This window comes from Camelus ferus, chromosome 20, assembly GCF_009834535.1.
Source record: "Camelus ferus isolate YT-003-E chromosome 20, BCGSAC_Cfer_1.0, whole genome shotgun sequence".
NCBI lineage: Eukaryota > Metazoa > Chordata > Mammalia > Artiodactyla > Camelidae > Camelus > Camelus ferus.
This window is the reverse complement of record NC_045715.1, coordinates 32,302,461-32,329,080: the sequence shown is the minus strand read 5'-3', so window position 1 is coordinate 32,329,080 and position 26,620 is coordinate 32,302,461. Positions and strand designations below refer to the sequence as shown.

The following is a 26,620-nucleotide window of genomic DNA, read 5'->3' as shown; positions in this document are numbered from 1 at the left end:
GACGTACTCCCAGCCATGGCCCTGCCCACCAGAGGGCTGAGACCCAGCTCCACCCGTCAGTGGGCAAGCACCAGCCCCTCCCACCAGGAAGCCTGCACTAGCCTATAGGCAGCCTCACCCACTGGGGGCCAAACTCAGCTAGAAAGCTTCCACCTCGCAATATGTGACACAAGTCCCAAACACAGGCCAGAATCACCCTGGGACCAGCTGGCCTTGAGCCCCTGGGTGAGGAGAGGGGACAGGGCTAGGATGCACGGGACATCTCTTAGAGAGGTACACTTTTCCAATGTCAAGAAACATAACTAACATGCCACATACATAAAAATACAAGTAGAGATTTAAACAAAACGAGGCAGCGGAGGAATACCTTCCAGACAAAGGAACAAGATAAAACCCCAGATGAAGAACTAAGTGATGTGGAGATAAGCAGTCTATCCAAGAAAGAGTTCAGAGTTATGACCATAAGGGTGATCAAAGATCTCAGGAGGAGAATGGATGAACAGAACAAGATGATAGAAGCTGTTAGCAAAGAGACAGAAAAAAATAAAGAACCACCAAACAGAACTAAAGAATACAATAACTGAAACGAAACACTACACTAGAAGGAACCAATTGTAGACTAAATAAGGCAGAACGAATCAGTGAGCTGGAAGACAGAATAGTGGGACTCACTGCCAAAGAAAGGAAAAGAAAAGAAAAGAAAAGAGAAGAGAAGAAAAGAAAAGAAAAAAGAAAAGAAAGATGGAAGGAAGGAAGGAAGGGGACGGGAGGGAGGAGGAAGGAAGGAAGGAAGGAAAGAAGAAAGAAAGAGAGAGAGAGAGAGAGAGAGAGAGAAAGAAAGAAAGAAAGAAAGAAAGAAAGAAAGAAAGAAAGAAAGAAAAGAAAGAAAGAAAGAGAAAGAAAGAAAGAGAAAGCAAGAAAAAAGAAAAGAAAAGAAAAGAAAAAAGAAAAGAAAAAGGAAAGGAAAGGAAAGGAAAGGAAAAAGGAAAAGGAAAGGAAAGGAAAGGAAAGGAAAGGAAAGGAAAGGAAAGGAAAGGAAAGAAAAGAAAAGAAAAGAAAAGAAAAAAGAAAAGTAGTTTAAGAGACCTCTGGGACAACATAAAGCACACTAACATTCTCATTATAGGGGTCTCAGAAGGAGAAGAAAGAGAGGAAGGGCCTGAGGAAATATCTGAAGAGAAAACAGCTGAAAACTTCCCTAACCTGGGGAAGGAAACAGTCACCCAAGTTCAGGAAGCACAGAGAGTCCCATACAAGATTACCCCAAAGAGGAGCACACTAAGATATAATTAAAAAGTCAAAAATTAAAGATAAAGAGATAATATTACAAGACAAGAAAAGCTAAAAGAATTCAGCACCACCAAATCTGCTTTACAACAAATGCTAAAGGAACTCCTCTAGGCAGGAAAGAAAAGGCCACAACCAGAAACAAGAAAATTACAAAATGGAAAAGCTCACTGGTAAAGGCAAACATACAGGAAAAGTAGGAAATCATTCTTGCACAAAAAAGAAAAATAAATCCAAACATAACACTAAAGAGAATCACCAAATCACAAGCAAAGAGAACAAAAGAAAAGGAAGAAAAAGAACTACTAAAACAAATCAAAAACAATTAATAAAATGGCAATAAGAACATATATATATTTTTAATTACCTTAAATGTAAACAGACTAATTGCCTTAAATGTAAACAGTTCCAAGTGCACATGGAACATTCTCCAGGATAGATCATATGCTGGCCCACAGAGCAAGCCTCAGTAAATTTAAGAAAACTGAAATCATATCAACCATCATTTCCAACCACAATTCTATGAGATTAGGAATCAACTACAACCAAAAAAACCACAAACATCACAACACATGGAGGCTGAACAATATACTACTAAACAACCCATGGATCACTCAGGAAATCAAAAAATGCTTAGAGACAAATGAAAATGAAAATGCAATGATCCAAAACCCCAGGGACACACACAGCAAAAGCAGTTCTAAGAGGAAAGTTTATAGCGATACAAGCTTACCTCAGGAAACAAGAACAATCTCAAATTTCTAATTCATTGAATGAGTAAGTGAATTAATGATACTCCTGGGCTTCTGGGTAGGAACCAGCAGCAGCCACATGACCTTCTGGAAGAGACAAAGCCTTATGCAGTCAGTAGAGCCCCACACCTTTTTCAGAGAGACAGGGTAAGAGTCACAATTCAATTCACTGGGGTTGAAACTCAAGAGAAATCAATCAACTGTACCCTCAAAATCTCTGTAGTCTCATGTATCAGTAGTGAATTCCTAGCATGTGACTACAGCTTTCCAGCAACAGTAACCTGCTGACCTTTAACGCCAGGCTGAAATCTGTGACAAACGCAGAGGCAAGAAAACCTCGAGGAGGAATATCCACCAGCACAACTGACCCCTCCCATTCTGCTCATGAGTAAACCAGCCTGCCATCAATGCATTAGTACTTACTCCTACTTGGAGGGGGTTAATATCTGGTTATGTTCTGCTTATGAATGAACTGAAACATAAGAAGGCAGATCTTGACTTCTACAACTGCAGTAATAGAAACTCAAAAGAAATGCTCCTCAAGAAAAAGCAAGCACAGACTCACTGCCTCTACTATTAAAAATGTGCAACCAGGCTGGGCTTCAGCAGCCAGTGACACATGTGGATGTGACTGGGGCCCTGGGGAGGATGTGTACATAAGGTTACCACTGAAGTGATTTATTATAGGCCCACCAGAGCTTTTGTTTTATTCCCTCCTACACACCTATGCCTCTCCACCTAGCATTCCAAAATAAACATCAGCTCCTTCCTTTCTATCAAGCATATTTCATATCAAGGATGGGACGGGGCACCAAGAATGAAGTGAGTTACTGACAGGTATATCCAAGAAAATCTTCCCCCAAAGAGGACAAAAACTTGTGCTCCAAAGTAAAACGGGGAGACATAAAATGTAAAACGGGGAGGTATAAAAAAACTTTCCATGCTGAACACAGATCAAGAGATAAAACTATGAAAGTGTATGACATTCAGGGTCAAGAATGTGGTTACTACATCTAGTGAATGAAAAACGTAGAAGAAGATACCAAAAATGTAACTTGAAATCAGTTCGTGACAACATCAAATGCTGACCAGGATGTGAAGCAGCAAGAGCTTTCACTCCTTGTTGGTAGGAATGCAAAATGGTACAGACATTTTGGAAGACAACTTGCCAGTTTCTTACAAAACTAAACATACTCTTACCATATGAATAAGCAATTACATTCTTTGGTATTTACCCAAGTGAACTGAAAACTTATGTGCACAAGAAAAACCTGCACAAGGTTTATAGCAGCCTTATTCATAACTGCCAAAGCCTGGAAGCAACCAAAATGTCCTTCAGTAGGTAAATGGATAAATAAACCCCGGTACAGTCCAGACAGTGGAATATTAATCAACACTAAAAACAAATGAGCTATTATCAAGCCATGAAGACACAGAGAAACCTTAAATGTATAGTACAAAGTGAAAGAAGCCAATGTGAAAAAGCTACACATGGCTATATGACATTCTGAAAAAAAGCAGAACTACGGAGAAAATAAAAAGATGACGGGCTGTCAGGGGTGGGGGGAACAGAGGGATTAAACTGCAGAGCATTTAGGGAGGTCAGACTGTTCTGTATGATATGACAATTATACACTTGTCAAATTACACATTTGTCCAAACTCATAAAATGTACAATGCCAGGCGTGAATCCTAATGGAAACTGTAGACTTTGGGTGATAATGATGTGTCAGTGGAGGTGCACTGATTGTAACAAATGTACCACATGGTGACAGGATGCTGATAGCAGGGGAGGCTGTCCATGTGTGAGGGCAAGGAGAACATGGCAACTCTGTACTTTCTGCTCAATTTTGCTGTGAATCTGAAACTTTTCTTAAAAAGTCTATTAAAAAAAAAAAAAAAAGAATCTGGCAACAATGTGAAATAGAAGCCAGACAAGTGACTAGAATGAGAGAAATCAGTTAAGAGACTACAGTTAACACTTTAAGCAAGAGACCTTAAAGACAGGCAGTAGAGAGAACACTGGCAGTAAAAATAAAAGCATTCTGAAACAGTATTCAAGTTTTTGCAAATATATATAACCTCATCTACTAGATACAACCACTGAAGATCTTTCTGTATAAGGATAAGGAGGTGTTAACAATAACAAAACAAATAACGCTTTTAAACAAAACACGTATGGTATCTTGGAATGTCTTTCCAAGTTTGCATGACAAATACATGCAGTGAAAATTAAATAATACATAATAAATCACTTCCGTGTTTTAAGCAAGAATTCACTCTTATACCTAAGAAAAAAATGTATTTCAACTGGAACACTACAAAAATGACAAAAGTATAACCGTTTAATACTTCGTTTTCTTACACAATATTTGAAATAACCATGATTAAATACTACATCCTTACTGAGGTGATGATTTAACTTTTTCACGAGTGTAAACTGGTATCAGTTTGAGTAAAGTCTTTATTTTCTATTGATCCTGACAAACTACTCCCGCTGAGAAAACCATAAGCATTTCAAAGGAAATACTGAACATTTGTTAAAATCAGAGTAAATGACTCAGTGTGGAGACAGTTTTTCCTTATAATGACAATGAAACGAATAATTATTCTTCTGAAAGTGGAAGAATTCGCCTCACCTTTTTCTTCAGGCTTTATAGGAAAATACTTCTTCTCTGTACCTATCAGCTCAGCCTTTGGAGCTGAGGAAAAAAAACCAAGTTAATAAAGTCTTTAAAAAAAAATAGCTTTAGAGCACAAAGATAATCATACTACTAAAAAGCAAAGGTTTAAAAAATAACATCAGATGAAAACATGGTTTAACAGAATGAACAATACACCAGAATCACTAGGCTCAATAATGAACCCTACACCTGCCACTGTCATCTTGAGTAAGTGATGGCTCTGTGGTCTCAGTTCCTTCTTTATCAAACGAAGGCGTTCACATCCTCTACAATATCCAGCAGAACATTCTGTGATGATGGATATATTCTGTTTTTGTGTGGTCCAATACTCACTATTGAGACTAAATGTTGCTACTCCAACTATGAAATTAACTTTCTAATTTAAATTAATTTTAAAAGCTCAGTATGACTAGTGGTTTAGAACAGAAGTTTCCAATACCAACTTCTATAAGAACTACTTTTAACTTACGCTTTCCTTGCTCTGGGATAAGGTTAGCAAATACAAACCTGAAACTATGGAGGAAGGAAGAACCTGCATTATTCCAAAAAAGTGCAAATCTTTCAAAGAAAAAAAAAATTTGACCACACATTTAAAAATCAGAAATTGGGGGCTAGAACTTACAGAAATAGACAAATAGACAAAGATACCTGAAAACTGACACACTATAACTGACTATACTTCAGTGAAGGAAGGAAGGAAGGAAGGAGGAAGGAGAAGGAAGGAAGCAAGGAAGAAAGGAAGAAGGAAGGAAGGAAGAAAGGAAGGAAGAAAGGAAGAAGGAATGAAGAAAGGAAGAAAGAAAGGAAGAAAGGAAGGCAGAAAGGAAGAAAGGAAGGAAGAAGGAAGGAAGAAAGGAAGGAAGAAGCAAGAGAGATTACAAAAACTTCTGGAAAACTCTTCTAGGTATACCATCATTTATTCAACTGTTTAAAAAGAAATAACAAAACTCTTCTCTTTGCTTAAGCCTTATCACACTCTCTAAAGGAAGAGCATATAAATAATCAGTATTTGTTTGAGACATTAAAAAATGGAGTGCATCTCAAAAGGTAGAATGACTTCCTAGCTAGGTAAATATATTGTTTTCTATACAGATTTAAGCTTAAGTCAATTTTCTTAACCCGAAATGTGATATAACAGAAATATCCAAGTTATTTTCTAAGATTCCTATTTTATAGTTTGTACTTTAAAAAAATACTGACAATATTAATATATATGAACACTCAATTTTCATATATTTTAAAAAATTGATACATAGCACCATAATATTTGATTCTTGCTTAAAGAAAATAAATGGTTTATAGAAGACCCAGTTTCACTATTTTAGAACTTAAAATATGAAAAATAGCAAACTGAATAATCTGTCTCTTACATACCTGGACCCTTAGCAGGTGGTGGTGGTTTCTTTGGTTTCTATTAAAATAATAATAATGAAAACAGTAAAACATTTACATATTAAATATTTATAATTAAATTCTGATTGTAAATAATCTTAAATTATGTAAACATCTCTTCTCATCCCATCCCTGACAAAAATTATAAAATGATAAAATAAAAATTATAAAATGATAAGATCCAAACAACCCCACAAAAGAACAGAGACAAAACATGTATTCTATTAGAACAAACACCTTCTTGATCAAAATTCAAATATTTCAAAAATTATCAGTGAGTTAGATAAACTTAAAAAAATCTTAATGATGAGCAAAAATGTTCTGTTCTGCCTCCCCTATTTAAAGATTCCTATGCACCATTTTACCCCTCTTTAATAGCTGAGGGTTTTTTGTTGTTGTTGTAGGGGAGAGAGGAAGGTAGCAGGGAAAGGGAGAGAGACTGTGTTTAAAAAGAAAATGATGGAGTAGCTAATAAATATATTTAACTTTCACTCTTCAGAACTCTCAAAGAGAAGATTAAAAGCAAAGGTCTGTTTTTCCTCAATTTATTAAAATTCTCTCGGGTTTATAAGCATTCATTCATTTCAGCCTTAATTTAATGCCTTAAAAAACTTGAGACACATTTCTAAGTATGTGAATTTGGTTTTTCCAAATTAAAAATAACTGATAATCAGTACTGCATAAACACCTAATAAAAGCAAAAAAAAAAAAAGTTCATTAAAACGAGTATAAAAATAAAGCACACTGAACGTTGCTGAATCAATACTGAGTGAAATCTAGCAACGGAAGGGTCTCAGACAGCGTAAGCCTTCACACATTATCCTCTAGTAAGTTATTCTAAACGAAAGACTGCAAAGGTTAGAGATTTCTGCATTGGCTTAAATCAAATATGGCAGACTGTCTTGCTGTGGTGTCTCTGTTTTCTGTAAAATTCTCTTTCCCTCTAATTTAAAAACTTAATCAGATTCATCCCTCCACAGGCAAAAAAAAAAAAAAAAAAAAAAATCAAGCTGTAGAAAAGCAAAAGATCACTGATGAACAGTTCAGTCTCACTTTATTAACTGTGAGAGGTGAGACAGACACGTTAAATACTGTCAGGAGGTAAAGCCTTCTCCTCGCCCTCCCAAAAATGCAGTGACAGAATAGCAGTAAGATCAATAGTACCTTAAAACAAAATTTTTCAACAAAATTAAATAATAGTACAATTTCTTACAACTGACTATTAATTTGTTTATAACAGTATGATCACCCTTTTTTCTTTTAACTATAATAAAATAATAAAATTTAAGGTTACTTTTTAGTGAGAGTAGAAGAAAAACAGAAACAAAGCACAAAACTGATATACTGGTTTGCTTTACCACAATCCAAACAACTTTCATCTGATTATATAAATCTGAAAACCCCTCAAAAAATTATTCAGTAACTATGCAAAAAAACTTGTTTTTTTAAGCAATACTGGCAAGAGGTTTTTTGGGCTTTTTTAAAATTATTATCAGCAGTGAACAAGAAAAGCTTACAGGAAAGTCCTTATCCAGTTCATTTATCTGAACAGCAAAATTGTCTGGAAATACTCCTTCTTTACCATTAAGTTCACCCTTCCACCAGCCAGGTTCCCCAGTCTCCTAAAATGTAAGATGAAGAATAATTAAAATAGGGGTTATCTTTAAATAAGAAAAAAGTTAGCAACAAAATATGAAAATACTGAGTTCCATTATTTTTACAAGGAAAAATAAAAAAACTTCCACAGGATGTGAGGTCCTCCTAAAAAATATTCCCACATAATACTTCAAGAAGTAGTAAGTTTCAATTTTTAGTAAGTCAAATAATTTAAAAATTCAGTTTACAAGGATAAGAACTTCTCAGGGGCAGAGGAGAAAGGAAAAAAGGAAAGGAAGTGGAAGAGGAAAGCAGAGAGAGAACATAAATTTCCAAACTATATCTTAACATTCTTTTCAACACATAATATACCAAAAACTACTCACATTATTCATTTGCTTTAGAAATTAACAGAATCTTCTACAATTCCTTCCAAACACCACACACCCTTCCATGAGAAATTAGGTGTTATCAGTCCTACCTGCATGTATATGAAAAATTAACATACACTGGGGGGACTGGTCAGGATGGCAGAGAAGGCAAACCCTGGGCTCCAAAGTTACAGCTATTTACAATACAGCAGCCACCAATGAGAATGACTAGCAGAAAAGATTTTCCACAATTAAAGACATAAAGAAGGAGCCCCAGGGAGATGGGCTGGCGCAGCACACACAGTCTAGTCAAGACCCCCACCCCTGGGGAGGCGATACACAAATGGCAGGACGACCACCACTGCAGAGGCTTTCCTGAACGAGCAAGAGGTCAGCGCCCACGCCAGGGTCTGCAGCCCGGGGTTGCTGCCCGGGGTGGGGCTGGGTCCCTGCGCAGGCTGGCTGCACCAGAGCTGGACAGTGGTAGGAAACAGAGACTCCGCTTTTAAAGAATAACAGACACAAAATCCCACACACTCCAAGACCCAGGACAGCGGCAGTAATTTGAAAAGAGCCTGGGTCAGACCCACCTGTTGATCTCGGGAGAGCCTACCGGAGAGGCAAGAGGCAACCAGTACTCCCTTGGGGTCTTGGAAGCTGGCAGCAGACATTTGTGTCTATTATACCATGAGAACACTGGTGGTGGCAAATGCTATTTTGGAGTCCTCTCTCTAGCCTATTAGCACTGAGGGCGTACACATCCATCAGCCGGTTAATACCAGTCTCAGCACCCCCAAAGCTAAGCAGCCAGCCTGCACAGGGCCCCAGCCCCACCCACCAGTGGGCTAGCATCAGCCCCACCCCACTCTCCAGGCCTGCAACCAGTACTCTGGGTGCCAGTCTTGCCCACCAATGGGCTGGCCCCAGCACTGGGATCCCCCAGGCCCTGCAGCAATCTTTGTGGAAGAATTAATATTGTTAAAGTGACCATAATCCCTGAGGCAATCTACAGATTCGATGCAATCCCTAACAAATACCAATGACATTTTTTGACAGAACTAGAATAAAAAATTACAAAATTTGCATGGAAACACAAAAGACCTTAAATAGTCAAAACAAACAAAGTTTCTCTTCTTGAGAAAGAAGAACAATGCTGCAGGTAGCACGCTCCCTGATTCTGAACTATACTATAGAGCTGGAGTAATCAAAACACTATGGCACCGGCAAAAAACACATACACAGATTAACGGAACAGAACAGAGAGCCCGGGAATAGACTTACACTTGTATGGCCAGCGAATCTACAACAAAGGCAAGAATATGCACAATGGGGAAAAGACAGTCTCTTCAATAAATGGTGTTGGGAAAACTAGACAACTACATGCAGAAGAATCAAACTGGACTTTCTCACATCATCTACAAAAATAAACTCAAAAATGAATTAAAGACTTACATGTGAGGCCGGAAACCATAAAACTCTTAGAAGAAAACATAGGCAGTATGCTCTTTGACACTGGTCTTGGCAGTATTTTTTTTGGATAGATCTCCTACCCAAAAGGAAATGAAAGCAAAAATAAACAAACGGGACTACATCAAACTAAGAAGGTTTTGCACAGTGAAGGAAGCCATCAACAAAATCAGAAGGCAGCCTGACGAATAGGAGAAGATATTTATAAACAACATATCCCATAAGGGGTTAATAATCAAAATACACAAAGAACTCATACAACTCAGTATCAAAAAACAAACAACCCAATTAAATAGTGAGCAGAGGATCTGAACAGACATTTTTCCCAAGGAGACATACAGATGGCCAACAGACCCATGAATAGATGTCCAACAGCACTAATCATTAGGGAAATGCAAATCAAAACCACAATGAGGTAACACCTCATACCATTCAGAATGACTACCTAAAAAGACAACAAACAACAAGGATTGGCAAGGATGTGGAGAAAAGGGAACCCTCGTGCACTCTTGGTAGGAATGTAAACTGGTACAGCTGCTATGGAAAACAGTATGGAGACTCTGCAAAAAAAAAAGAATAGAACTATCATATATAATCCAGCAATTCCACTTCTTGGTATTTTTCCAAAACCAAAAACACCAATTTGAAAAGATATATGCACCCCTATGTTCACTGCAGAATTTCTAACAATAGCCCAGATATGTAAGCAACCTAAAGTGTCTATCTGTAGATGAATAAAGAAGATATGTGTGTGTGTGTGTGTGTGTGTGTGTGTGTGTGTGTGTGTGTGTGTGTGTGATGGAATATTACTCTGCCAAAAAAATGAATAAAATCTTGCCTTGTGACAACATGCATGAACCTCAATGGTATTATGCTAGTGAAATAAGTCAGACAGACAAAGACAAATATCATAAAATCTCACTTACATGTGGAATCTAAAAAACCAAAGAAATGAACAAACATAACAGAACAGAAACAGACTCACAAAGAACTGGTGGTCGCCAGAGGGGGAAGGGGTGGGGGAATGCGTGAAAGAGGTAAGGGAAATTAAGAGGTACAAATTTCAAGTTACAAAATAAATGAGTCACAGGGATCAAATACATAACATGGGAAATATAGTCAATAATATTGTAAAAAACTGTGTATGGTGACAGATGATAACTAGAACATCAGTGGTAACTAGAAATAACAGTGTATGGAAATATCCAATCACTATGCTGTGCACCTGGAACTAACATAGTGTTGTAGGTCAACTATACTTCAATTAAAAAAAAAAATATTTTAAATTACCCACTGAACAATCTGTTAAGGCAATTTAAAACAATGGAAGAAATTTCTGAAATTACTTTAAAGGGTTATAGCAAAAACAAGTATTTATAATATTTCTATATTACAAATAGTTACTATAGGATTCTGCCCACACCCCAATAATTAAGGTTCTTTTTTTTCTTAATTCAAGTTATAAAACTACCTCAATTCTTTGAAATAGCTGCACATTTTCCACAGTATAACATTTCATAACCGCTTACATATCAATGGACATTCATTGTTCCCCTATTTTTCTTCTTTTTTAATTACAAACAATGCAACGAACATTAGATGGGAAAAAAATGGTATAAGGTAAAATAGGAAATGAGAACAGAAACATGGGGGTTAGAGAAAAAACACAACATGATGGTAAAAATAATTTCCCAAACCGATCAATTATAACAAAGATAGACAATAGAAGTTTGCTCAAAACAACATTTCTGATCATTTACTATGTGCCAGGTTCTCAGGTCACAGAAATAAACAAGACAAAGTCCCAGTCTTCTGGAGCTTACAGTCTAGTAAGACTACTGGAGAATATTTCTATGAATAAAAGAAGTGATTCACTGAGAAACTGAGAAGTATCTTACCTTACTTAGCAAATGGATTATCTCTCCCTCTTTGAAAGTGAGTTCATCTTCGTTAGTACCTTCATAGGCAAATAACGTTCTACAATACTCCTTAGCTAAAATAAAGAATGTAAATAATGGGGCTTATACAAGTTGGCTCTTTCAGCAAATACTTACCAAGCCTCTATTTTGTCTAAAGAAACGTACACTAGAAGCTTTCAGAGATGACTAATAATTTGGCCAATACTACATGTTGAATTAAGCAACAATTTCATTAATCACTCATTCAACTAGTTACCACAGGCCTACTACGTTCTAGTTACAGTTCTAACTGTAGTAGATACATGAGTGGACAAAGCATACAAAGATCCTTGACCTCATGGTGCTCACATCATGGATTTAATTCTCTGATGAAGCAGTGCAATGTAACAAATGTCTTCAAAAAACAATCTAGTAATACATTTAAGCATGCTTCACTCCTAGTATGAAATTTTCATTCAAAAACTTACCTTTAAATTTACCTTCAGTGTCTATTTTTGTTGTCTCCATACTCTGAGTTTTGGGTCCCAGTGACTGTGTGATTAAGGGCTAGAACAGAAAGGATGGCATCAACTATGCTAAGTTAGAATAAAGCTAATAATGTTCAACAAAATTTCCACTAACAGTTACCTAGCTCTCCCTATGGTGCATACAGCCAGGTTAGTAATGTGACTGAACACCCTGCCATGGAAAAGATAAATATCTGAGAAGCTACTTAAATGATAGCCCAGAACTTCCAGTTTTTAAAACTCTCTATCTTCAAGATAATAAACATACTCTGATATCCGTAATTCTGTGATTTATTTTAGAACTTCTAAAATAAATAATAATAGTATTTGAAAATGTACTACATACCAATCTCTGACCTAATAGTAAGTACTTTCCACACATTATAACTTAATCCTCAGAACAACCTGCATAAAGTAGGCACTAGCCTTCTCTCTTGTTACAGGTTAGGATGCAGTTAAGCCACCTGCCCACAATACAAAGAAATTTAGTAACGGAGCCCAGATTTGAACCTAGAAAGTCTGACTCTTAGACAGCACTAAACTTTCTTACAACAAGACAGAGACGAAAAGAAAGTCTTTCTACTTCATTGCTGCTATTGGAATGAAAACATTTAGGTGATGTCACAATTCTTGTAACTATAGGGTCTAGTAGGCAATTGTCCACTGTAACTGCCTACAGTAAGTCCACCTTGTACTAGTATTTCCTGGAGCCCTCTCTGCAGAAGTAACACTACATTTGACCTTAGATTTCATTAGTTAAAAATCTGAACATCCTGTTAACTTACTGTGTGTTCTGTTTTTATCTTTTAAGATACTCACTTTAATTTAACCATCATATCTTCCAATCTGGTGTCACCTACAAACATAGCAAATGTGCCCCAACTTTACCAATTCCTAGGTCAGTGATCAAAGAAGCCTTGCAAGGCCACCATACGGGGTAACCCTGAGACTAGACTCACTAACAACAACTCTTTAGTGGACATTAAAAATGGCAAATGAGAGGTTACCGGTGTGATTGTTAATCAAATAAAGTTATTCAGGATAATCATGAGCTTTAGAGATATAAAGGGACCCCAGATCATCTGCCTTATGTCCCTCTTAATGCAGACACTGATTCTAAACATGCCTAGCTGCTACATGACTACACAGCACCATTCCAAAAACAAGAATTCTAGCCTGCTTCCTTTAAAACCAAGAATTAATTAGGCCCATAATCCTAATGCCAGACAATCACAGAGCTAGAAGGCAGCAGGATGGAAAGCACAAGTTCTGTTTCCTGAACCCAAATTATTATTACATGAGAAAATATGTAACAAACTGGGGGGAAAAAAAGTTGAAACTAACCATTTTAGGAGAAAATTTTAGAATATAATTCACCAATCAAAACAGTTTAAGTGAAATGTAACTAAGAAAGGCAAGTAAACACTAAAATATCTTAAAATTTTAAGAGTTAAATAAAGACATACAAATGAGAGATACCAGAGAAACGGTGCTCTAAAAATCAAGGGAGAGGCCTCCTATCTGAAATAATCTCAATCTTATCTCCAAGGCAGTAACCCCAGGAACAAGAGACTTGAAATAAATGTTCTAAAGATTGTAGCTACTTCCCTCAGAACATAAAAACTTAAGGGTTTATTTTAAAATCTCTTATTAGACCTTATAATTTATGATACATTCATTTTCACTTACTTCACAACGCCAGTGACATGCTAGTGGAAAATAAAGTTCTTCATACATTTAGGGCTATCAATTCATAGATTTCACCACTACCAACAATCAGAGGGCCAGAAGTAGGGACTACTCAACTGAACATCTCACTGTGAACCTATTTTAAAATGACCCATTTCAGGTCTACTTCAAATTAAAAGAAAAAAACATATAATTTTAGCTTTTTTAAAAGGAAAAAAAAATAACTTGCCTTTTCTGTTTTTACACAATGATAACTCTGAAGTTTCCACTAAGAAGAGTTTGTGTTAAATTTACCAAAAAGAAAATGCAATTTTATAAAGGATCAAACGTCAAAGTAAGTCACTTAAACGTGAAAACAGTCTTCTCATTCATAATCTCATAATCTATTACTGGCAATCTCAGAAAAGAAAAGGTTACAGAGTTGCAAACTCACTTTTACATTTTAAAAAGTGCTTAATGAGAGAATGCATGGCGTTCGTCTAAGGAAAGCTCATCACGCCTACCTTTTCCGGTTTCTTCTCTTCTGTTTCACTACTGGACGTTCTTGTTCTAAGTTTCACTGAGCCTTCCTTAAAAATATCTCCAAATCCAACTCCTCGGATTTTCTTTGGCTGGGTGACTGATCCAGGTGCAGCTTCATTCCCATTTCCCGGAGAGGGTGAAGGTGAGGTAGACCCAGTCAAAAAGGTTTCTGAAAGAAGAGTTTGTTTTTAAAGAATGACACTTAAAATCACAAAAACCTTGAAATTCCCGTTTCATAGGGTTTATACTCTATACCTAATAAAAAATGGTAGAATAAAAATAATAAAATAGTTGAGTACCAAAATATCCCAAAGAGTAAGAAGTACTTTATACTGGATTTTTTTTTGCAATGTTGTTTAAAACAATTTAAAGTATTTCTAATTAGTAAATTGGTCATCAGAAAGCCAAGAAATCACAGTATACCAGATCCTTAAGAAGAGCATATCAAAATTTACAGCTCTTGAACAAAGATGATATGATGTAAAACAGAAACATTAAAGAGATAAAGTTAATCATTTAAGAAGGTTGTATGATCCAAACTGATCAAAATTAGAGTTTCTGAATATAAAAACTGGTAATATTAGCAAATTTTTATTTTAAAAAATCAACAGCTCAAGACTTATCATTTTAACTTGGGGATGAAGTAATTTATAATCTAAGAAAAAAGTTCCAGAGAAAATCATCCAAGAAAATTCTGGAAACAACTCAGAATGAGGGTTGAGGCATAGAAAAAAATACATGATTTCAGTTCATTGAATTAAGGAGTCTGCTGAAGTTTAACAGTTAAGAACAACCGGGGCAATCATAAAAATGGTAGTTACTATTTATTCAGAGTTTAATCTGTGCCAGCTACTTGTTAAGCCCTGTACATGAACTATATCTAATTTACATAATCACCCACAGGCTTAACATTAAACACTATTACTCCTCATTTTCAAAATAAGCAAAACAGACAAAGAGTTGTTAAGACCTTTCCCAAGTCCATACACGTAGAAAGTAACAAAGTCAACATTTGCATGGAATTCTAGTTAACCCCCAAAACCAGTCTTAAACATTTTAACATAACGATTCAAACAACAAAAGCCTCTAATCACACATTTAAAACTATCTGAGAAGTAGTCAGTAGAAACAACTTCTATGAACTTAAGAAATGTAATGCTAATGAGTACAGTCACCTACCCTAACTACTTTCAACATAAGCTTAAACCACATATATTTCTGGTGATATATTTTTAAATCAATTTCATTCAGAGAATGTTTACATACAATAAAGTGAATCCACTTTAAATGGACATTATAGTAATTTTTGACAAATGTGCCCCTATGCACCATGTAACCACAATAATCAAGATACAGAATATCTCTGTTACCGCAGAGAGGACACTTACACACTATCTCGGTCAATCCTTCCTATACTCAAATCTCAAGGAACTTCTGACCTTCATTCTGTCAGTACAGATATGTCCTTTTCAAGAGTTTAAATAAATTAAACACACAACACAGAAGTCCCTTGTGTCTGCTTCTTCTGCTAAGTATAATATGTGTAAGATTCATCCACACTGTTCCCTGCATCCATACTTCACTCCCTTTTACCGCTGATTGGTATTCCATCCTACAGATACATCACTATTTATCTACCATTAAGAATGTTAGCTGGTTCTTTATAGATAAATTTTATCCAATTTAGAAAGTTCCCTTCTGTTGCTATTATGGAGAGTTTTTATCATAAGTAAGTGTTGAGGATGTAAAATTCTTTCTGCATCTACTGAGATGACCATTCGGTTTTTCTCCTTTATAAACTTTTTAATGTTCGATTACACTAACTTTTTAATGCATAGGATAAACCCCATTAATCATAATGTGTTAACCTTTACATATTTTGCTAGATTTGATGTGCTAATACTCTGTTCAGGATTTCAGTGTTTATGTTCCTGAGATAAAGGTCTGTAGTTCCTTTTTTTAATGACTTCAGATTTTGATATCAAAGTCATACAGACCTAAGAAATCTTAAAGAATCTGTGGAAGATTAAATGCCTGGCAGAATTCACTAGTGCAACCACATAGGGAATGTTCTTTGTGTAAAAATTTTGATAATGAATTTTCAGAAACTATTCAGTTTCTATTTCTTCTATGTTTTGGTAAGTTACACTTTCCAAGGAATTTGTACCTCTCATCTAAGCTGTCAAATTTATAAGCACATTTCCTTACTATCCTTTCTCTGTATGATCTGTAGTGATACTTTCATTCATGGCTGATTATCAGTAATATTTCTATTTTCCTTTGATCAGTCTTGTCAGTTTATCAATATTTTATCTTTATGAAACACTCCACCCTTGAACGTGCTGACTTTCTAGACTACTGGTTTGTTTTTAGTTTCATAGTTTTTTGCGTATTTCCTTCCTTCTAATTATTTCAGGTTTGATTTGCTCTTCTTTTACTAGTTTAAGATAAAAATTTAGATGACTGAGTTTGTACTGTCTTTTCTAGTATAAGCATTTAAAGCTATAAATTTATGTACAGGTACTACTTTAACCTGTATCTCACAAACTTGGATATGGTGTGTTTCCTTTTTATTCATTTCAAACTTCATTCGAATTTCCCTCAATGACTTCTTCTTTTATTCACAGGTTATTTACTGTTGTTCAATTTCCAAATATTTGAGGATTTCCTCAATCTCTTTCTGATACTAAAACAATTCCACTGTGGTCATAAAACCTACTCTGTATGACTTCAAATCTTTTAAATTCACTGAGACTTGCTTGGTGCCCAAGCATAGGGTCTATCTGGCAAATATTCCACGTACTCTTCAAAAGAATGTGCATTCTGTTGCTGGGTTAACAATTGTATAGGGTCAATATTGAAGGTCAACTGAGTTGTTATTATTCAATTCAAGTCTTTGAAAAATTGACTGATATTTTTGTTCACTAACTTTATCGATTCTTGAGAGAAGCATGTTTGGTTCTGCTTGTGGATTTGTCTGTTTCTTTCAGTTCTGGCAGTTCCACCTCATGGATTTTGACCTTCTGGTATTGGGTTATGCATACTTAACACTGTTAAGTAATTTTTATGAATGGACTTCATCATTATGAAATGTTCCCTTTATATCTCTGGCAATGTTTCTTTTCCTGACGTGTACTCTGATACTAATGTAATCGTTCTAAACTTCTTACACTCTGCCGAGAATATCATTTTTCATTCTTCTTTTAACCTATGTCTTAATATTTAAAGTGAGTTTTTAGTGGACAGCATATTATCATTCAATTGGCCTTTGGAGTTTTTAGTTCATTTAATGTTAACAGAATCACTGATGTGGTTATGCTTAAATCCATAATCTTGCTATTTTTTTTCCTATTTACCCATTTGACCTCTGTCCCTTTTTTCTTTTTCACTTTTTTTTTTTCTTTTTTTGATTAAACAACATTTATTTTCTCAGCTTTGGATGCAGGCAACCCAAGATGGGAGTGCCAGCATGGCTGGGTTCTGGTGAGATGGCTCATCCTAGCCTGCAGGTAGCTGCATTCTCACTGTGTCCTCACACGGCCTTTCCTCAGTGTGTGCATGTGGAGGGAGAGTGGGCTCCAGTGTCTCCTCTTCTTTTCTTTTTTTGGGGGGGGGGCGGGTGGTATAATGACATGTAACACTGTATTAGTTTCAGGCGCCTAACATGACTCAATTAGTCTCCTCAAAATTCTGACCTCTTCGCTTTGCACCTCATTCTTCACATCTCCCCTTTCTTACAGAAGAAATTAAAAGACCATCTTGCCCACAGCTTCCAGGGACTAACTCTGAGGTATCTCCAATAAATTGAGATTAATCTGATATCTATTCCGTAAATCTCATTTCCTCCCACCTTCTGGGTAAATCCTGTTCTGCTAATCAATACCATTCTTCTGAACTTGCACCTTCAGCTTCTCCCTCTTCACTTGTCCTCTGCCATTAGCATCTGAAAACGATCAAGACTTTCCCTTCTTTAGAAAAAAAAAAAAAAAGAAGGAAAACATTCTGGAGTCTGTGCTGTCCTCAACTGCTGCATTGCTTCACACTTACTCTCTCCACTGAACTCGGCTTTCTCCTGAGCTCAGCTTCTGCCCCAGCCACTTCTCTTTACCACTCTTGTCTTGGTCATTAATGGTTTCGTCAACTCTAAATCAGGGTTACATTTTGTTTCTTACCTTGCTTAACCACGCAGCAGCGTGTGACACTACTGTCCATGCCCTCCCCGCCGACCACACATCACAGCTTCCTGCTGGCTCCCTCTGTGCCTCCTTGGTCTTCTTTTTAGTTACTCTACCTCGGCTCATACCATAAAGTTGCTATACAGGATTCTGTCTTAGGCTCTTTTCTTTTTCCACTCTAAACATTCTCCCTAGATAACCTCACCTAATTCCATGGTTTCTTGCACCACCCAACATACTGTCAGGCCCCACTCCTGGATATCCACCCCCCAAAAATGTTTTTAAGGTTTGAGGCTCATATACACAACTGACTAACAAATAACTCCTCCTGGATGCTCTCGCACTCCTACAGAACTCAAGGTCAGCATCTCCAAAGTGAATTCATCCTCTTCTCCCAAAATGTATCCCCTCCCTACACAGAACACCTCCATCTACCCAGCTAATTGAGCCCAAAATCTGGTAGCCTTGACTCTTCTTCCTCAGTCAGTCCCCATCTCCCATCATCAGAAGGTGCAGATCTTTATACCACGTATTTCGCACAGGAGTGCTACCCACGTTTCTCCACTCCCCTGCCCACTCCTCTAGTTTACACTGTTTCTACCTAAATTATCAAAACATTCTCAACTGGTCTTGTAACCTCCTTACTCTCCTCTAATCCACTCTTGACACTGCAACCAAACCACTGTACTAAACAGTAATCTGATCATTTCACTCCCCTCTACGGCTTCTCTGTGACTCGATTACCAGTTTTGCAATGCCTTCTTAAGCCTGACCCAATAATTTCTCCAGCCTCAAAACTCACCATATCCAACTACACACCTACAGTCCCTCTGGATTGAATCTCTTTCAGGATCCTGAAGTTGGTATGCTCTTTCTTTACCCTCTGCAGAAACCTGCCTGAGGATCTCCCGCCCACGGAGATCGCACCCTGTTACTTCCTACAGGGCGCATTCCCTTATAATCCTGCCGAGTCTCAGCTACCTCTCCACTCATCTATTGCGCCCTGAATTTTCCAGCACAAATACTTCTCATGTGGAATTAAAATCACATCTTTTCTTTCTCCACAGACGAAATGCTTCAAATATGGGGAATAATCATGACTATGTTGCCCTTCACTATATCCCCAGACACGGGCACAATTTGCTCAAGAATAAGCACTAAATATACTGAATGAGCAAATACATGAATACTGAACTAACAAAATAGTAGCATTTATATTTAGAATTTCCCTTTACTCGCTTCAACTTTTAAATTTCAGATTTAGGAATGCACTGATTCTATGGGAAGTGCCACCAAAACCACATTATCACCACTCATAATTCTCACAGGGAGGAAAGCACATGAAAAGACAGCTCTATAGGCATGAGTAAAGAAAAATTAGAAGAAGACAACATGCAAACACATGGGCTGAAATAGTGAGAATTACCTAATATCCACGCCCCCCTCCATGTTAAATAAAACAGTAGAGTAAAAAGGTCAGAAGAAGAGAATTCCGATTGTGATTTACTACTCGGTGGTTAAATAAGCTCAGAGTTACAATTTCTTCACCTTCAAAGGTGGGGGGGTGACCCTAACTACAAAAATTATGAGGACTTAACATAGTACTGAAAAGTTCTCTGTACACCAAAGAACACCATTCATTCACTCATCCATTGAGAAACACCAATACTATTCTAGAAACTGGGTATGCAGCAGTGAACAAAACAAAACATATATTCTAATGTGGGAGTAGACAGACAATAAGAAATAAGTAAGAAATTGTAACAAATGTATCAAAGAAAGATCAAAGAAGAAAGGGAATTAAAGAATGGGAGACAGAAGCTTTTTGCTGTTTTATACAGAGCTGTTAAGAAATGCCTCACTGAAAAGGTGACTTCTGAGCAGAATCCTAAAATCAAACTGAAAGCCGTTAAGGGTATCTCAAAGAACATTCTGGGCAAAAGTATTCAGCAAGAGAAATGCAAATCAAAACTACAATGAGGTATCACCTCACACCAGTCAGAATGGCGGTCATTCAAAAATCCACAAATGACAAATGCTGGAGAGGCTGTGGAGAAAGGGGAACCCTCCTACACTGCTGGTGGGAATGTAGTTTGGTGCAGCCACTATGGAAAACAGTGTGGAGATTCCTCAAAAGACTAGGAATAGACTTACCATATGACCCAGGAATCCCACTCCTGGGCTTGTATCTAGAAGGAAATCTACTTCAGGATGACACCTGCACCCCAATGTTCATAGCAGCACTATTTACAATAGCCAAAACATGGAAACAGCCTAAATGTCCATCAACAGATGACTGGATAAAGAAGATGTGGTATATTTATACAATGGAATACTACTCAGCCATAAAAACCGACAACATAATGCCATTTGCAGCAACATGGATGCTCCTGGAGAATGTCATTCTAAGTGAAGTAAGCCAGGAAGAGAAAGAAAAATACCATATGAGATCGCTCATATGTGGAATCTAAAAAACAAAAACAAAAACAAACAAACAAACAAAAACAAAGCGTAAATAAAGGACAGAAATAGACACACAGACAGAGAATACAGACTTGTGGTTACCAGGGGGGTGGAGGGTGGGAAGGGATAGACTGGGATTTCAAAATTGTAGAATAGACTACACTGTATAGCACAAGGAAATATACACAAAATGTTATGATAACTCACGGAGAAAAAAATGTGACAATGAGTGTGTATATGTCCATGAATAACTGAAAAATTGTGCTGAACACTGGAATTTGACACAACATTGTAAAATGATTATAAATCAATAAAAAAATGTTAAAAAAATAAATAAAATAAAATAAAAAAATAAAAACACTGTTTAAATGTTAAAAAAAAAAAAAGTATTCAGCAAGGACAAAGGCTGTTGAGACAGGAATGTTCCTGACACCTTTAAAAACAGTAAGAAGACTAATGAGAACAAAGGGGAGGGGGTTAAGTAGGAGACAAAGTCAGAAAGGTGGGGGGAGGCATCTGGGGGTACCAGATCTTGGAGGGGTTTGTAGCCAATTTAAGAAGACTCTGGCCTCTACTCTAAGCTGTACAGCTACTAGAGGGTTAGCACGTTACCATGCAGTAGGGAGGTAACGGCAAGTAAGAAACTACTGCAATTATATAGGAAAAGATAACTTACATCAAGGTAGCAGCAGCTGAGGTGGTAAAAGAAAACACTTTCTGTACATTTACTTAGTAGGTGACAAAGTCTACTACTGAATCAAGTCTAGAGTGTGACATTATAAAGAAGAGTAGAGATGAATCCAATTCTTTAGCCTAAGTAAAAGGAGGACAGAGTTGCATTAACTCAGATGAGAAAGACTGTATAGAGCAAACGTGGGTGCAGAGAAAAGGTCAGTTTTGACCATCTTAGTGTTAGATGCCTATTAGACGTCTAAATGGAGATTTTCATGGGCTTAAGGTGGGGAGAAGACTTAACAAGGGAAGAAAGTACCAGTAGATACAGTCATTGGCTTTATAAAGAAGTAGGAAAACTGAAAGCAAGTCCTACTTAGCAAACAAGTGGAATCTGAAAGGTGACAAAAGGACTCTAAACAAGAAAGGCTAAGTGTATTTGACAAGATGAAAGAGTGGTCATTTGATCATAAAAACAGACACACATCACTTCCTTGGAAAAGCAAAGCTTTTCCTGAAAATGACGACTAAAAGATACTAATCTTGAGATTCTATGAAGAAACCACTGAGTAATAGAATAAATTTGCCACAATCCTAGAAAAAAAATATATAACAGGGGCTTTCTTATAGCTTTTATTCCACAGTTCTTCAAGGAAAACTGAGGGCATAAAAATAAATTACCCATAAAGGCTCAAGTAATAGTGTCTACCTACTGTCTAGAGTCAAAATTGCCTTCTTAGCACTGACAGCTAGAGTTTAACTGTTCAAACCAAGAACATCATCCCATATATCTTAGTCTATTTATTTAAAGAAGAAAAGAGCTCTACTAAATGTAAAGAAGTATAAGAAGAAATCATGTAAAATATCAAATATGGTGGATACGGCACTCCAATACTGTGAGCAAAATGTAACATTTTATAATGTGCATTCGGTAATTCTTGTAACAACTACTAAAAACATACGCTATTTCACTGACTGAAAAAGACTGTTAAAACACCAGTTACAGACAGAAGATGCTATATTTCGTTAGGACACAGGAATGGAGGACATCAATTCTCTAAGTCATAGTGCATAAGATATCAAACTTTTAAATTAAAACTTAAAGGACTCTATACCTTTACCGCTGAAGTTTTAAAGACCTTCTAAGCACTCACTTTCTGGCATTCACATCAATATGCAAAAACTTTCTGCCTAAAAATTAGACTTAAAAAAAAAAAGGAATTGCAGTGTACTTCAACCACTGACTTCCCACCCCATAATCACGAAGATCCACATTTAGAATGCACTGTTATTGTAAAGGGGTTAAGCAAGCAAGGAAGTACATTTTTAACAGATATAATTCTGCAAGGTTACTAAAATTTAAATAAGGCTGAATAGTGCAAGAAACTGCCCAAAGAATTTATAATGATGAAAGGAATAAACTACATCCAAATTAAAATTTGATTATCTTTTGCTAGTGGTCCCACATGGACTTTAAATTTTATACATATTTTAAGGGTTCAGTTTACATGGCATCATAAAGATAATTTCACTTTAAGTTTTAATTCACACTAAATTTTAATGTTAAAAATAAATACCAAGAGATCCAATACCTATGAAATATAAGGAATACCAATGTGCACCAGAAGTAATTCGGGGGGCAGTCTGCAAAGTGGTAAGTATACCATTAAATTTAAGTCAGATGTTTTCAGCCTTATGCTTGTTCTCTAATGGTTTTTATGCATCCTAAAAATGTAAGTTCTGACTTCAGAGTTGATACCAAGTATCCTGAAACAGTAAGTGTAACATAAAACAGTAAATGACTCCTCTATTTATTCCCATTTCAATGGCTGTCTATCTTGCAATGGAATCAGTATCTGCATAGAAGAAGATCGATTTCACTGTCCCAACCCCACCCGACTCTAACTCCCAGTAATAAAAACTGCTCTAATTAACTACAATAGAATCCAGCCGTCCCACTTCTGGGTATGCACCCAAAGTGAACGCAGGGTCTGCATACCCACATTTAGCAGCATTATTCACAACTGCCAGGAGGAGGAAGCAACTCAAAAATCCATCAATGAATAGATAAACAAAATGTGGTACATACATACAATGAAATCTTGCTGAATCTAAACAAAGGAAATTCTGCTACAATATGAATGAACCTTGAGGACATTATGCTAAGTGAAATACGTTAATCACAAAATGACAAAAATTGTATAATTTCATTTATATGAGGTATCTAAGGTAGTCAAATTCATAGAGACAGAAGGTAGAATAGTGGTTCCAGGGGTGGGGCGGTTTGAAGGGGTCAACAATGAGGATTGTTTAATGGATATCAAGTTTTGATTTTGCAAAATAAAAAAGTTCTGGAGAGCTACTGCATGACAATATGAATATACGTAACACTGATAAACTTTATACTAAAAAATGGTTACGGTGATAAATTTTACGTGATGTGTTTTTTATAATAACAATTTTCCCCAAAAACTCTATACAGAGGAAAACCAGGGAAAGAACAATCAGAGGGAGAAAAGCAGGCATTTGGAAGATAACATCCAAGCTAAGATAGTTGCAGTCAGAGTTGCAAATTACATTGTGAATGTTTCTTGGAACACTTCTGAGAAGATGAAAATCTGCAAAGTAAGTTTAAAAAAAAAAAGTGGAAAACAATATATTCTGTTCAGAAGTATCTTCCACTTCTTATAGTCAGGTCATTTCACTCTAGATTCAAAAATACTTCAGTTCATATTTGTCTTACCCCCCAGAGGCCTGGAACGTCAGTTCTGGACTACAGAGAGGGTTCCATACCCTCATAAAACCAACACAGCACTTAGCACATAAAGGCTTAAGAAATAGTCACTTGATTATAAACTGGCCTTGACTTCTTCCTAAGTTCATATATTTTATTCTAAAAATTAGAGCAGAGTTAAAACTACTCATCAAATTAATTTATACCTTCATTCTGTTATTATTCATTACTACTAAAACTGATTCCTAAAACCCTTACCTGAAAATTTGGTATTATTTATAGTTAACCAGCAGATTTTCCTCAATATCTCATTCATTATTCCTAGCTCTCATTACTAGATTTACTATATACTGTTTACTTCCCAAAACAAACTAACAGTATTTCATGACTATGTAACACAGTTCTCCCCATCACTTTCTAAAATTCCGAAGTTTCTTCTACATCATTTCAGAAATCGAATTCACGCCATTTTCCACACTCAGCACAATCTATTGAGATCACCAAAGATTATAATATTGCTTTTCAAGCATTAATTCTTTAATGAATGAATATAAAAGCAAATAAAAATTTTTCAATCATACTTTTGAATGGTGAGCAAGTGTAAGGTTAATTTATAGATGAGTCTCTAAATGACAGAGATCACAAAATAATTAAATGACATTCAGGCTGCACACGGAAAACAAAATCAATTATGTGAATATGGAAAACAACCAAAGGAGGATTTTTTTAAACTGCTAATATTTCTGAAGTAGTCAGGCCATTTGCTAACTCTGACCAAAACTGTATTTAAGTACATCTTAAGTGGGAAGAAATCAGATAACGTAAGTAGTATCATTTGATAATCAGGGTATTAGAGGTTTATTTTGGGTTGAAGTAGACATCAGAAGGAAAAATATTAAATTATTTGTCTAGATATGTAGGCAAATAGTTCATTTTAAGTCCCTGTCATAAGCTCCTTTTTTTAAGTAGACAAACTAAAGTTCATAGTTCAAAAAAACAGAGTTTTAAAAGACAAAAAAATAAACACTAGGTCATATATAAAGTTTATTTAAATCCATTCAAATTTTTAAATAGTCTACCTGAATCCTCCTGGGCTTCGTGAGTTTCACCATCATATGTTACCTCTAATTCTTTCACAAAATTTGAGGGAAACAGTCCCAACTTGTTGTTCAGGGTTCCACTCCACCAGCCTTCTTCTACCTGAAAGAGTTCACAACTCAAAACTCAGAAACAGAAGGCAGGAAGTATGAAGAGTTCAGAACTTTTAGTAGACTTAAGGCAGCACCAAAGGATAGCGCATTCTTCAAACCAGGTGTGATGAAAACATGTAGAGCAAACTGGAACAGGCACAACAAAGAGGACATCATCAAACCAGTAACCCCACCCGGAATCCCACACCGGCAGCAACTGGGCATCAGGGCAAATAACTCTGTAGTAATTCCTATTAGTTAAGGAACTCTTAAAAGGCAGGGTAGTATGGTGGTAAAGAGCACCGACTCAGAAACAAACTGTGTGGGTTCAGAGCCTGGCGCTCTGCATGCCAGGCACTCGAACTTGTGCAAGCACGGCTGAAACAAGATCACCTATCCCACACGCTCATCTGCAACGTCATCTTGACGCTCCTCCCACCAAGAAGTGGCGGTCTTTGTCCACACCCTCTTCAGTCTTGCTGGCTTAGGACTGTCTTGGAACCAACAGAATGTGGTGAAAGTGACGTTATCAGTTGCAAGGCGGGATTACAAAAGGCTATGTCTGTTTTCACCGAAAGGCTTACACTTAGAGCCCTGACCTGCCACGTCCTACTATCCCACACAGCAAGAAAGCCAAGCCAACCGGGGGCGGTACACGATGGCTCTCCACAGGCGGTCCTCGTCTTCGGGGCTTCCAGGAACTAGTCGTATCAGTGTAGGAGCCATCCTATGACTCTATCGGTACCCAATTTTGAATCTTTCCAGCTGAGGCCCCCAGACAGCACGGAACAGACAAAAACCATACCCCTCTGTGCCCTATCTGAATTCTGGACCCACACAACTAACAAACCTAACAGTTGTCCTTTGCCAGAGTTTGGAATGGCATGTCATGCAGCAACAGAAGATAAACCAATTACTTATCTTCTCTGATTCAATCTCTTATTTGTAAAATGGGGATAAAAATTCCTATCTTCTTAGGTTGTTTAGAAATTTAAAGGAAATAATAAATGTGAAACACTTAGAATGGTGCTTCGGACATAATACTGGATTGATAAACACTATTATTACCACCACTTGGTAGAAATAAAATAGAATTGCCTTTTGTATAAACATACTGGGATTTAACACAAACATAAGTGACAAATTACATGTTATGATACAAAATCATTCCCATGGCAATACATGATATCAAAACATATAC

The 26,620-nt window shown here is 36.6% G+C and overlaps 1 protein-coding gene across 2 annotated transcripts in view; it reads right to left on the bottom strand.

Annotated features, from left to right (window-relative positions):
• The window catches only part of CD2AP (CD2 associated protein), a 91,005-nt gene that overhangs the window by 23,641 nt on the left and 40,744 nt on the right, over positions 1 to 26,620 (bottom strand). For both annotated transcript variants that reach the window (XM_032463213.1, XM_032463214.1), the window contains 7 exons: positions 25,309 to 25,429; positions 14,167 to 14,354; positions 11,936 to 12,014; positions 11,448 to 11,542; positions 7,633 to 7,737; positions 6,098 to 6,134; positions 4,679 to 4,741 (listed from right to left, as the gene is read on the bottom strand). In XM_032463213.1, the coding sequence (XP_032319104.1) occupies positions 4,679 to 4,741; positions 6,098 to 6,134; positions 7,633 to 7,737; positions 11,448 to 11,542; positions 11,936 to 12,014; positions 14,167 to 14,354; positions 25,309 to 25,429 (688 nt within the window). The remainder of the gene's footprint in view (positions 1 to 4,678; positions 4,742 to 6,097; positions 6,135 to 7,632; positions 7,738 to 11,447; positions 11,543 to 11,935; positions 12,015 to 14,166; positions 14,355 to 25,308; positions 25,430 to 26,620) is intronic.